This window comes from Pantherophis guttatus, chromosome 3 (assembly GCF_059756535.1).
Source record: "Pantherophis guttatus breed Tessera chromosome 3, ASM5975653v1, whole genome shotgun sequence".
In the NCBI taxonomy this organism is placed as follows: domain Eukaryota; kingdom Metazoa; phylum Chordata; class Lepidosauria; order Squamata; family Colubridae; genus Pantherophis; species Pantherophis guttatus.
In genome coordinates, this window is record NC_142065.1 from 71408201 (window position 1) to 71422467 (window position 14267).

Genomic DNA, 14267 nt, shown 5'->3' on the forward strand with positions numbered 1-14267 from the left:
AATTATATCTGAATAGTTTGGGTTCAGAATACTGATCTATTAAAATCTTCCAATTCCAGTAAATACCCCCTCCCCTCCCCCCCCAAAACCATTACAACTTAACATTAGTAGCTATGTTGTCTGCTGAATTTTTTTAAAAAAGTAACTGAAATAATAGAATGAAATAGTATTTTCTATTGGTATTTCACAGTGAGAATAGAATAATTTATAATTTTAGTAGTAAGTATTTTCTAAATATATCAAAATGTACCATAAATGTTATCCAGCTCTTTTTTTTCTCTGAAAAACAAATAAGATATACCTTTACAGGAGAGGAAAATGAAATTTGTGAAATAATTCCATTAATTGTATCTATAAAAGTGCATTTGTAGAACGCTCAATCTTTGCAGTTTCTTTTGACTAAATTTCAAATTATTGTACCAAAGAAGTATAATAAATGAGGGCTGAACAGATGGAGTTCAACTTCTGGTTCCCAATAAACTTTATCATGCACAATGGCACAGATGATGAAATTTAAAGTTTGTAATCTCAGGAGGAATGGATGAATTCAGCTACTAGATAAGTTCAGATTTGTTGGCCAGACTCGGAACAATAAAAATGGAACAGCATCTTTGTGAAAATCAAAAATCAGCTTATAAATAGGCTGGCTTTAATTTAACCTATTTTTAAAACTGAAAATATTCGAGAATGGGAGTCCTAAACCCCCAAGCCCGGACTGGTACCAGTCTGTAGCCTGTTAGGACCTGGGCTACACAGCTGGAGGTGAGCGGTGGGTGAGCGACACTACATGTGCAGGATCTAGGTTGCACATTCTTAGGTTTATTGGCCTCTACCTGGTTTTAAACCTTAACCTTTCGCCAGACACTAGGACATCATTACATTATTCCAAGCATTCAGTAAACATCTCTAGTAGCCTAATAACCTCCAAAGAGGGGTGGGAGGATTGATAATTGGATGTGGAACAGATTACAGGTGGTCCTTCTGACAGTGCTGAACAAGTAGTAGCTATGACATCCTTGTACTTAATAATGGTCTCTTGAGTCCCCATGGTCATGCAATAGTATTTGCAACCTTCCCACCAGCAAAGTCAATAGGGAAGCCAGCAGAAGGTCAAAAAAAGGCAACCACAAAATGTCCTCATTTAACAATCTGCAGTTAATTGCTTGACGATGGCAACTGGGATTACTGGGAATTAGTGTCGTTAAACAGCATGATCATGTGATATCTCTGACTAGTTTGCTTAGTGACAACAATTCCAGTCCCAATTGTAAACTGAGGACTGCTATATTAAGAATTCAGATTGGGGATTCAAAAAATAATACATTGTTTCTCAGAAGTCAATATAAATCCTAACAAAATTACACCATGCCAAGCAATTCATCTTTTCTGATAGAGTAGTATAGTTGATCACAGTACTATCATGGATACAGTATACCTTAACATCAGTAATAAATTTCACCAAAGAATTTATTCCAATCAAATTCTACCAGAAAACATAAAAAATAGGTTGGACTACACTTATTACTAGGTAAACAAGGACCTGAATAAAACAATCATATCAAAAAACATCAACACTAATAGATCCTGTGCTGTTCAACATATGAATGACTTGATGATAATACCATTTTTATATATAATTCAAAATGATCAGATTTGCAGATGACAACAATGAAAGATGTAGCAAACAAAAGAAGGGGTACAAGATTCAGGAGAATTTTAACAACAGAATATTGAAAAAACAGCAAAATGAATTGCAGCAGAAAAATATACATTTAACAAGGAAAAATATATAAGATGGAAAGGATCTGGATGTCTTGAAGACTCAAGTTTAATATTAACAATCCAATGCAGTTACAAAAAGGAAATTCTAGGCTTTAGCTATAGATGCATGGTATCAAAGTAGTGCAATGGTGTGGTTCTTCTCTATTTGGTACAGTATAACAATAACAGTTGCAAGGGACCCTGGAGGTCTTCTAGTCCAACCCCCTACTCAAGCAGGAGATACTATACTATTTCAAACAAATGGCTGTCCAAAAGCTCCTTAAAAACCTCGAGTGTTGGTGCACTCACAACTTTGTTCCACTGATGAATTGTTCTGTCAGAAAAGTTCTCCTTAATTCTAGGTTGGTTCTCTCCTTGATTAGATTCCATCCATTGTTTCTTGTCCTGCCTTCAATCTGGACCCTAGATTGACCCCCACTCTTCTCCGTGGTGATGGTCAGGCAGTACCTGTAATATTACAACCAATCTGGGTGTCAGATTTTAGGAAGGGCACAGTGTGTTCAGAGACAAACAACCAAAATGGAAAAAGGTGTCCAGAAGGCTTATGAGGAATTGCTGGAAGTTGTAGGGTTTTTGCAGGAAGTTATTTAGACAAAGGCTGCTGGATGGTCACAGTCAAATATTTTATAATAGTAAGTTCCTGCATGATAGCTGAGAGTTGGACTAGATCAGGGATGGGCAACTGGCAACTTTACGATCTGTGGACTTCAACTCCCAGAATTCCTGAGACACCACTTCAGTCAGGGTAGCTTTTTATCTGAAGAGAAAGCAGCAAACTATACAATTTCTTAAATTGGATTGGACAACAAATAATAAGAGTCATAAATTCTTCTCTTTATGATTCTGTAATCTCAGCAGTTGGCATCTGGTCTCTAAAGACCTTGATTTATGTCTTGACTACAATTTTCCTTCAGCTTTTGTGGCCAGATTTCTTGGCTTTTGACCTTCAGCTGTTTACTGACTTTGTCTGTGATCCGTTTTTCCCCCTTATTAAAAAAGTCTTGACAGTTAATCACTCCGGGCAAGGCAGCCAGTAGATGTTCCCTTAGCTTATCAAACATAACACAACTATACTGTTAAAAATAAAGTACAAGTAGTCCTCGACTTACAACAGTGACTGTTTGAAGTTACAAAGACACTGAAAAAAGGGACTCATCACCATTTTTCACACTTATGACCATTGCAGCATCCCCATGGTCATGTGATTTACCCTCGGATGTTTGACAAGTGGTTCTTATTTGTCCCAGGATCATGTGATCTCCTTTTACGACCTTCTGACAAGCAAAGTCAATGGGGATGCCAGATTCACTTAACAACCGTGTTACTAATTTAACAACTGCAGTGATTCACTTAACAACTGTGGCAAGAAAAGTCATAAAATGGGGCAAAACTCACTTAACAAATTTGTCACTTAGCAACATAAATTTTGGACTCAATTGTGGTCATAAGTTGACCTGTAATATCTGAGGGACCATCTCTTCCTGGTCATATCTACCTGACCCATCAGAGTGGGAAGGCAGGAATGCTGCGGGTCCCATCTCCAAGGAAGATAAACCTGGTGGGATCCAGAAGGGTCTTCTCCGTGGTGACTCCCTTTCTCTGGAACATCATTCCCCCAGAGATTAGAATGGCCCCCAGTCTAATACTCTTCTGGAAGGCGCTGAAGACCTGGTTCTGCAAGCGGGCCTGGGGAACCCAGAGTGGGATGGAGCCCATTAAATGGCTTGTGTGATGTGCTGTCGCCAGGGCAGGGGGCGATTTTATTATATTAATTATTTAATATAATAATAAATTAATATTATTTATTATATGTTTTAGTTCTGGCTGTGCACCGCCCTGAGTCCACTAGGAGAAGGGTGGGATATAAATTGAATAAATAAATAAATAATTTATTTGATTCTTTTTATTAGTTTTGTTTTAAATGAGGTTTTATATTCTGTAAACTGCCTTGAGTCGCCATGGGCGAATAGGTGGCAATATAAATTCAATAAATAAAAATAAATAAATATAGATGATAAATAAGGAATTTTTTTTGCTAATTGCATCCAGGTTGGGGACAACTAATGGTGACTTGATCACAATGACTACTGTTCTGAAGGTAGATTTGCTGTACTTTGCATCCAATACTTCACAAAAAGTTGCTGGGAATCAAGCAGCATGAAAATTTATATTATTACTATTACTATTATTGTTTTGTTAAGGCATCAGGCTAGTAACCAGGAGACCATGAGTTCTAATCCTCCTCAGGCATGAAAGACAGTTGGGTCATCTTGGGCCAATCATTCTCTTTCAGCACAACTCACTTCACAGATTGTTGTTGTGGGGACAATAGGAGGAAGAAGCAGTATTAAATATGTTCACCATATGAGTTATTTATAAAAATAATAAAGTTGGGATATAAATAATATAGAACTAGAGTATGCTCCAGGACATTGATATCTGAATTTGCTATAATTTGAAATGTTGTATTAAATAAATAGATGATGGAGGATACATTATAGCATCCATTATACAGTTGAAGCAAGATGTGGCTTATGAATGCCATCATCTTACACTATAGTGTGGCTTTTAAGCCCATCTTTACATGGTCTAGCTTAAAGTTAAAAAGATTGCAATCAACACCAAAGCACTGAAAATTGAGGATTTTATTGAAAAACTGACCAATAAAATGTCCTTGTGAAAGTGGTACACTGTAACAGCTTTTTTGTACATCTTAGTCCTCCTCTAATAAGGGGGAAGGATCCATGTTAAGTTATAATATAGTTGTCATATATTCAGTTTTAAAAGCAAACAGCATCTTTTGGTCTTTATTCTAAATGGTACAACCAAAAATCCTTTTAGTGAACGTGAGTTTAGATTAGACAAAGAACATGAAATGTAACAACAAAAAAATCCCATTGTTACGACAATTATAAACTGTCAAGGAAAAACTGCAGCATTATAGAAAGTTTGTTAATATTATTTAAATATAATTATCTTTAATAAAGTCAACAAGTATGTAACTTTCAATATATTATGCTTCAGCTTAAGATGGGCTTTCCAGCATTGGATTATATCCACAGGTGCACTATTTGCTAGGTATACATGAATTGCAATGACTGAAAAACCAACTGCTTGGAAAAAAAGTCTTATTCTTTTTTGTTATGAATTAAAGCAATTATTTGGAAGACCAAGACTGAGCTTGATTTAGGAAGCATTTGAGTTCTTTTCAATCTTTTCCTCAACTAATGACTGACAGAACATTTTGCTAATTTTTAAGAGATCAAACCTCAAGGAAATTTCAGATGTTTCTTCAAATGAGAATTTAACACAAAACTGTGTTGTGTCCAAATTATTCATAACAGGAGATGTACAGACCTTATTGATATAGGAACTGATTACTCTGGAAAATGTTTACAACGTTTTGTTTCAGAGTATGGAAGGCAGTTTTCCAAAATAAATTGTTCAACCCAAAAGCAGTTTGAGGTATTTTGGGAGGGTGATCTGATATTTAAACTGCAGTTTAGTTTGGTGAACTTATTTATGGGAATTGCCTAAGTGCTTTTCCTGAAACAAAACATTGTGGACTTCTCTGGAATGGTCCATCCCCAGATCAACAAATTTTGCACATTCCTACTCAGGATACTAATATAACCTGTTTTCCAAGTAATATTCCTTTTCAATCAAGGCTTAAAAATATGCAAAGGGAATCATCGTTTAACTTGTCCAGTTGTGTTACATATTTTATAATAAATTTTGCATATTTTTATATGAACTTTTTCCCTGTAATACAATTATACATAATTCTTCAGAATTCTTCAGAAATAGTCTTGACCTCAAAAAAATTGTCATTCTGAGTGTGGATGCAGCCAATGTAAAATATCTGGTACAAAATAATTAATTCTCTAAAGTACAACATTAGATGGTACAACCAAAAATCAAAACAGATCCTCCAAAGTGCTTAATGGTCAAGCACTAATCTATACTTGTTCATTAATATGTTTGTTATTAACCTAATGTCAACATCTTAATGCTAAGATTCTGGATGCAGTCTTTTCTCTAGATTTAGGAACACCATTGCAGGCAAACAGCTCTCTTTACAGGAACACTTTTCTCATTTCTTTTAAAGTCGGTGTATATGTGCCTTACATGTGTAAATCAAATTCCCCAAATTTTTGAACCGGAAGCTCCATGAAAGCAAGAGAGCTGCATGCATAAGCACTTGGATGCAATCAGATCAATTGCAGTGGACACTGATTGGGGTTTCCCCCCCCCTGAAAATCCGTTTCTGGAACTAAATAAACTGTTGTATCTACCCATCTTTAAAAAGGGTTGTGATACAACATAAACCACAATTGGAAAAATCTGCTGAAGCCACTAGGAGGCTGTTATCTCTTTTCTTCAGTGCAAACAAGCTAAAATTTGAGGTCTTTCTTCTGTCCTCAGAGGTTGACCAGCAACTACCAAAGAAAAGCTCTTTTCCCCATTCAGATCTTACTAGAATACAACTTATTAGACTGGACAAAAAAATTTCATTAAATCAGATCCCAGATTATGGTTAGATTAAACCTACTGAAATCAGTCTTTGTTGATTCCAATTGGTATTTTTGTATTTCCTATGGGATTAAATTTGGATCTGACCCAGTTTTTAACCAACGTGGGAATAGTTATGTATTCCATGTGCTGGGCTGAGATACTTAAGCATTTTCTTTTAATATATACAACTTAATGAAAGGTAACTTTGGCATTATTAACCTGATAATTTCAGATATAGGAGATGACCATTATCAAGTTCCTACCATTTGGAGGGAGATATAGCCATCCAATCAAATTCATACCGGTACTTTCCATCATTCCTGCGGCAAAAAAACCCAGTACTGTACATTTCTCTATACAGCATATTCTTTTTAGGAGATGCCCACAGGACAGATAATACAAAGGACACAGTCCAATGACAAAAGAGGAGACTTCTGCTCAAGCAGCAGGATTCTGTTCTCCTCATCCTTGAATAAATTGTAGGGAATTTCTAACTTCCAGAGTCACACTGGAGGGCACAGAAATTGCAGACTATGTGAAAATCACATTTCTCTGCCAGAAGTTATTTTCTGGGCAGGTGGCACTAACTGGAGGCAACCTATAGTATCAACCACTTTTAGTTTTAGTGATGTCTCCTCTTTGAATCCATTGAAAGAGGAAATAACAGGGCATTTTTAATTGCATTTATAGGCGGCAGATTGAATCTCTCGCAACAAGTACTAGAAATAACATGCATTTCAAAACCAGCAAAGCCCTAACCAACTGTCTTCACACTCACAATTGCCAATCCTGGTTGGTATAAACTGCTTACAAGTTTGCAGCATTTCTGGAATTGGTCTCAATATTTATTCCCTGGTTTATAAGAAGCTGCTGCAGTTTTCTTGAGTTGCTTCTCTGCAGGTGGCCCTAGTGCAAAGCTACAACTTTAATTAGTTCTGTACCATTTTTCTTGACAGGGTTGCTGTGGCTTATGACCCTGTTTTACTGAGGACTATGCCTCAGAACGCCTCATTTCATATTTTAAGATATTGCCAGCGCTGGGTGTTACCCGACATGTGGTTTTCTACTTGTTTGAAAATGACTTAAGAACTTTCCAGACCAAAAAAAAAGAAAAAAAAAAACTAGACCGCACAAAGAATATTCTTCTGAAAGTATTTACATTTCTGTACACATACACATTACTGGAAGCCAAATCTTGCAATACAAATGAATGTAGGTATCAACAGTTTGAGACAGTAGAGCAAAAACACTAGGTTATATTCCTGTTTTGGTGGCTGGAACCGTATAATAATCCTAATTTTGAGAAGTCAATTTGAAGAAAAAAAAAGCCAAAAGTTACTCTTATTGAAGCTATCCATATTGGAAACACCCCATGGCATTTTTGAACATTTTTCTTAGTTTACTGCAGCCCTTATTCATTCTATTAAGATTTTTTTCCTTGGGAGAAAACAAAGCTTCACCTTTGAGACGGTAATCATCTAACTGCTATTATTCATTGTTCCCAAATGCTGCAGAGCATAAATGCAAATTTGGTACACTTGTTTGAATCGCTTATGTACATTTGAACAGCCCAAATAAATGTCAAGGAAGAATCTCCAACAAATACTGCAAGAACATTTCCAGCCATCTTGAAAAGGTCTTCATGAAAAGATTAGGAAACAATCTTCGGTGGAGAAATCAACAATTTGGGGATAATACAGATAGCACCACAATGAGTTGCACTAAGGTGCTAGAGGAGGTACCTTATTCCCTGCAGAGTGAATGTTCTAGTACTGAAATGTATTGCAATAACTAAAAGCAACTGTATACAAAAGGTTAGCTTTTGGCTCGTTTATCTACAGAAAAGTAATTCTTTCTTCTAAATGCTCAGATGATGTTCAATTTGCTGAATGTAACAGGATTTATAACATATGAAAACAAACCTTGAAGGAAGGTTATCTTGATTCCAGATGGGAGTTTAAAAGGGTTTAATACCCTGGTAAGACATTTTAGTGTTTATGCAAATGGTCCAAGAGTGCTTTTTATTATCAAGGAAAAAAAATCTATAAACAAATTATCGTCTTTAGAGGATTTATGAATGTACCATGGGGATGGGGGTAGAGGTGTGTATGTATGTGTGTGAGACTGAGGTGCCAGATTACCATGCTTGCATGTCTAGATGTATAAATGAATGTGATACATCAGGAGACCTGCTATCTTTGAGACACCAGATGGATGCTTGCTATATATTACAATAGATAAAATTCACTCTGTGTTCCCTTTCTGAATTCATTTAAATAAGTTTTATCTTTTCAATTTTCCCAACTTTCAGACATCGGTCTTAAGCTATCCACATCCTTCGGTTGTCTTGTTGTCTTGAGGCATGCTGGTATTCTTTATTCGCTGCTAACTGTCCAGTTAAAAGTTTAGAGATCAGGAAAGCGGCTGGGATCCTCCTTGTAGTCGTCAGGAATTGTGAAAATTGATTCATCAAACTCATCATAGCGAAACTCCTGAAAAGTCACAGTGGCTGTGATTGTTGGAAACACAGGAATATCTGGGAAGAAAGGAACAGAACCATTAATGGGTCCAGGATGCGGGTACTCCTCTCTTTAACAAGACTCCTTCTGATCATTTCCATGACATTCTCCTTGCAGGTAGCTTGATGCAATTCCAAGGGCTTTTAGATAAGAAGAGTATAAAGGATGGGTTTGGAGGAATGTTGTGACTGATGGCCAGTGAGACCCCTTAATGGATCATCCTATATTCATTGTTTGTCAACCCTAAAGAAAACTGCTGGCAGAAGGGTCACCTACAGATCTAGGTTTGGCAGTACCACCAATTTGCAGACAACAAGCACCCGTACCTCTCATTTCTATCGATTAATCTAAGGAAATAATAGCGGAAAGTACAATGTATCTGACAATAATTATGGAACTAATCACAAAAATTCCTAGCCAGACAAAAGTAATGTAATTGAGGGGGGGGGGGTTGCCTTGGAGGGAGTTATATTCCCATTTGAATTTAAACATGGACACAGGATATATTGCTTAGGATGGGATAAAACTGCCATAACGTGGAGGCAGATTGCAAATACAAATTGTTGCAAAAGTTAAATTTTGATGAGAACTAGAGTCTGGTTAGGCTACATCAGTGATTCTTTAATTGTTCAAGTTTAATTTAAAGTACAGGTGGCAATTTTCTTTCCTCATCATTGTGTTTTATACCATTCATCATCGACTGTTTTATTCAAATGAGACAGAAGTATAAAACACATTTTAACATGGAGCTTAAATAGATGTCCAGCAGAAAGTGACATTAGTTGTTTATATCTCTTTTATCATCTCAGCGAAGCTTCCTTGCCAGCTTCAGGGAGGGAGGGCAGCGGGAAAGGATTAAACCACAGGACACTGCCAATAATTCTGCCGATTTTCTTCTTCCTTACGAAAGGTAAGTGAAATGCAACCACACACTCCATGTTTTGCCTAGGCTGGCCCTTCCTATTCAAGCAAAACTTTTACTCCGGACCAGGGGGTGTCAAACCCGATCCCATCGCGGGCTGTATCAGGATTTTGTTTGCCCTTGGGGGGCCGGGGTGGGCGGGACGGGGGCTGGTCCCTCACTGTCTCCAGGACGGCCCCACAGGACAACTCTGGGCCTATTGCAGGCCACATCTGGCCCATGGGCTCTGGACTATTACATATTTTCCATTCAATACACTGTGCAATGACATATTTTATTTTGCCTAATGCCTGATTGGAAACTATTGCAGTTCTTGCCCCCGACTCCACCCCAAGAGGCAATCATTTTAGATTTTAGATGAAATCCATAGCTCACCTAACTTTACTGGAAAGCCTGGCGGAAGTTTCATCTGCACAAATTCCCGCAGTTTGTTAAAGTGCTTGAAGGGTGCAATTACTTCTAAAACATTCAACAACCTGAAAGAGAACACATGCATGACATCTATTAACACCTTCGACAACTATCCATGTGATTTAAGCAATTGAGAAGGGAAATTAATATCCTCACCCCATTATCGGGCACACTACAACTAGCAGCAGATATATATATTTTAAAAATGTTAACAATGGATACATTCACAAACAAATTACCAATTATTTATATAAATTACATATTCGTAATGAATGCTGTTCTTGCTTATTACAGTATTTTTTAAAAATGCAGATGTTGAAAGGATCAGAAACTAACGTTTTCAGGCCTTCTCCAGCTCTTCTCACGGAGCGTCTGGATTCTGCAGACCATGGGACTACAGAGGAGATACCTCCTTTCAACTGGTTTATAATTATTACTGAGCTCCTGCTTGAGGAACAGATGTTGCTGAGGAAACTACAGCCTTTGCACAACTCTATCTCATGTGCCAATTGCAACCATTCCAGGCCCTGCTCACAGTAGTTTATGCTTTGGTTAATCTCACGAACGGACTACTGCAATTCATTCTATGTGTGGGTGTCCGTGACATCCGGACCTTACAGGTGGTTCAGAATGCAGAAGCCCAAGAAATTAGGTTGTCTCCTGATTTGTCCTTGACACACCACTGTATTGTATTGGTTGCCAATTGGCTTACAAATGCAATTCAAAGAGTTAATAGTCATCTTTAAACTTCAAGTCAGCACCAACTCTGCCAACATTTAGGAAAGATGCTAAGATCTGATCTGGCTGTACTGGAAAGCCTTAGGAGATTCACGGTATGAGCTTCCTATCTTTAGTACTCATCTGCACATGAGTGGACATAAGGCATTTCCATCTAAATGAATGGCAGGCAAAGCAAAGCAGCTGACATTAACGCTTCAATGGAAGAAACTAAGTCAAAATGCCTGGGTTTTGCCAGCGGGATGAACTCTTTGCTTCAGAAATTAAAAGTCTAGAAAACTCTACAAAGTGACATCACTTTGCACAGGTCTAGACATTCTGGAAACCAGTAAGCAACATCAGACGTTTCCTAAATGCTACATGGCTTTTAGAAATTGATTAATTTGTAAGAGAATGTGCGTGACTCATCAAGGGATAAACACAATCAGATAAAGTTAAAACTATGTGGAACTCATACATTGTGCAACAGAACAAACTGCAACCTTGCTGGTTGTATAAAATTTTTTCTTATTTTATATACTAGAGTCTCTGGAATCTAAGCACAATATAATCAGCAATATAACTTTAATATATTACATCCTTTAACAATCTTTTCTGAAAGCAATTCAGACTTACGATTCAATTCCTAGAGGAAATTCTTGGCTCATGGCTATCGTAGCTTTAAAAGTTTTCTTGCTTTCTTTGCAGACAAGTTCTCTACCCAAATGAGGTGCTCTGTTTAAAAGACAATCAAAATGAAAATTTCTCCAAATACATAAAATGCACAAAACAGCTCACCCTGAAAGAGATTTTTGTTGAGCAGGAAACAAGGATAATGGAAATTATTCAATGAGGCTTGGAAGGCTCTTTTGAGGGAGGAGGGAATATACTTCTCTTTTCATTGCTGTTCTTCTTCTTATGCACATGCGGGCATATTTAAATCTAAATGTTTTCAGAATTCCTTATTTTCAATAAGAAAGTAAAGGATGCAATTCATTTCTTTTCTTTTTTTTTTTAAATAATGATTGGAGTATCTTGTTACCTTAAAAATTTAACTCCAACTGGAAACCATTTCTTGATTATAGTCCAAGATGTGGATTTGTGCCACATCAAAAAATTTGGGTTTTTCTCTGTATAAAATCTAAATTCCAATTTATAGGGTTTTAAAAATTAGAATAGATTTTAGTATTATGGGTAGAATTTACTGTAACTCATAGATTCATTTTATGACTCAGATTGTGCCGACTGTACTCCTGATATTTATGTTCCACTTAAGAGTTTAATAATGATTTTCAAGCTCTTAAAATGATATAATACATTCAGTATTACCATCAATTGATGATATACAGGAAAACTATCATCTCTATACTTGTAAATTCCTTGTTGATACATTTGAATTGTGTTCTTTATCATTCTTTTGTTCCTTTTTGTAGATTTTAAATATGATTTTTAAAATTATTATTTCATTATTAAAATAATGAAATAGAAAAGAAAAAAGGACAGAACAGAACAGCAACTAAATATCAATAAAAGCCACTGTGGAAACTTTCTGGTGACATGTGTTCTATTTATTTCCTTTCTCTTTGTGTTCCCATTAGCAATTTAATTTTTTTTTTTACTTTATACACTTTACTTTAATGTGTAATTAAGGCTTGTTGCTAGTTTCTGTTCAAATACTTTTATCTGTTGTTTTTTAAATGGTCTCATAACTTTTTTTCGTAGAAATCGTATTTTAAAATCTAAATTTGCCTTGTGCAAAGTTCCATATATAAGGCAGCTGAAATCTGTTAGATTTCTGATTTCTTCAGTTATACTGAGGGAGCAGCAACGTTTTCTCCTTTAAAGAAAACCAATAGATATAAATAATTATAATTAAACAAAGTATTATATAGAACCAACCAGTTATCTTTTTTAATCTCATGACTCAAAGTCTAGAACAATATATATTTTTGGCTCTTAGTTAACGTAAAGCAGCGCCAGCTTTATGAAGGCAAGAGGCACTAGTGAGCGAATATAGAAAAATTACGAATAGCTCACTCCTATCAGTGCATGCTGACCTTCCTCATTTATCAGCTAGAAGACTTAAATCCAGGAAGCCCCCACTGGTACTTGTGCAACATCTGCCCAACAACTTTAACACTGATTCCCAATAAAAAGCCAAATGGGTTGCTGAATGCCCAGACATATAAATGACTTCACAAAAAAGGTGCCAGGCTTTGAACTTTCACATCAGCAATGGACAATCCTGAATAGGATTGGAACCTCACACGGCATCTGCCAGGATTCTCTGTATAAATGGGGCATAGTATCCTTCCCTCAGTGTGACGTCAAACTGTAGATCACATCGTGACTGGCTGTAAGGTGAGAGCATATACCGGTCCAGTATCTGATTTTTTTTTAATATAAACGATGCTGCACTTCAATGGCTAGATAACAAAAACATTGGTATTTGAACATAAATCTTTTTAACATTTATATTTTATTGTATTTTACTAATCTAGATGAAGTGTTGATATATATTGCTAGTTCATGTACGATATGCTACACGCTATATAAATAAATAACCATATGCATATAGCATATGCATATAGCAGTAATACTCACTTCCCATTTTCTGCAGATATGTATTCCTCCCATGAAATTGTATTGGGTGGTGGTGGGGTAAGAGATTGTCTCCTGACAGGCTTTTTAAAGAAAAGACACACAAATTTATTTAATAGCTACCACTTTTCTAAACTACAGACATAACACCTTTCTACCACAGATGATGAGACTCCTGTCAGTCTGAAATACTGGCCAAGTCTAAAGTTACACCACAAGCTCAACAAATAATTTCTGGTGGACCAAGGTGACATACCTCTTAAAGTAGAAATTTAGATATAAAACTAGTTGTCAATACTGCATGAAATAACAGTCCAAAGACCAAGATGAGGAGAAAGACATGCTTAAAGAGGATTGTTTGACCATACTTTTGACTCTCAGCGTTATTTTATTCAAAGACATTTCTTGTAATCATTCATTATATTATAATGTTAATAATATACTTCTAAAAGAAACATATATTTTTTTCAGAAAAAAATACAGGAATCTATGGATAAGATTTAAAAATCTATACAACTAAAAAGGATGTCACCGTTCTATGTAAATTATATCAAATAAACCCTCCTTTACAAAAACACAAAAGAAAAATTTCACAGTTTCAGTGACAAATATGGAGAATGACAAAATGATCAGGTGCTAAGCTGGCATCAGATCCAAAGAGTCACGGGGTTAGATCTAGTTCCCCTTGAAGGTCTCAAGACTTTTGCTTCCCAAAGTTTCTCAAATATCAACCCTGAAACTCAGGAAGTTTCAGAAACATGGTAGCAGAAGAAAATGTCAGAATGCAAACTCATCTAGGT

The 14267-nt window shown here is 36.3% G+C and overlaps 1 protein-coding gene across 1 annotated transcript in view; it reads right to left on the minus strand.

Moving 5' to 3' along the window:
* Positions 1 to 4409: 4409 nt before the first annotated feature.
* ANKRD13C (ankyrin repeat domain 13C) overlaps positions 4410 to 14267 on the minus strand; it is a 28433-nt gene continuing 18575 nt past the window's right edge. The window contains exons 10-13 of the mRNA XM_034433206.3: positions 13471 to 13550; positions 11503 to 11601; positions 10114 to 10214; positions 4410 to 8833 (exon numbers count right to left, since the gene is read on the minus strand). Coding sequence (XP_034289097.1) covers positions 8703 to 8833; positions 10114 to 10214; positions 11503 to 11601; positions 13471 to 13550 — 411 coding nt within the window. The 3' untranslated portion in view covers positions 4410 to 8702. The remainder of the gene's footprint in view (positions 8834 to 10113; positions 10215 to 11502; positions 11602 to 13470; positions 13551 to 14267) is intronic.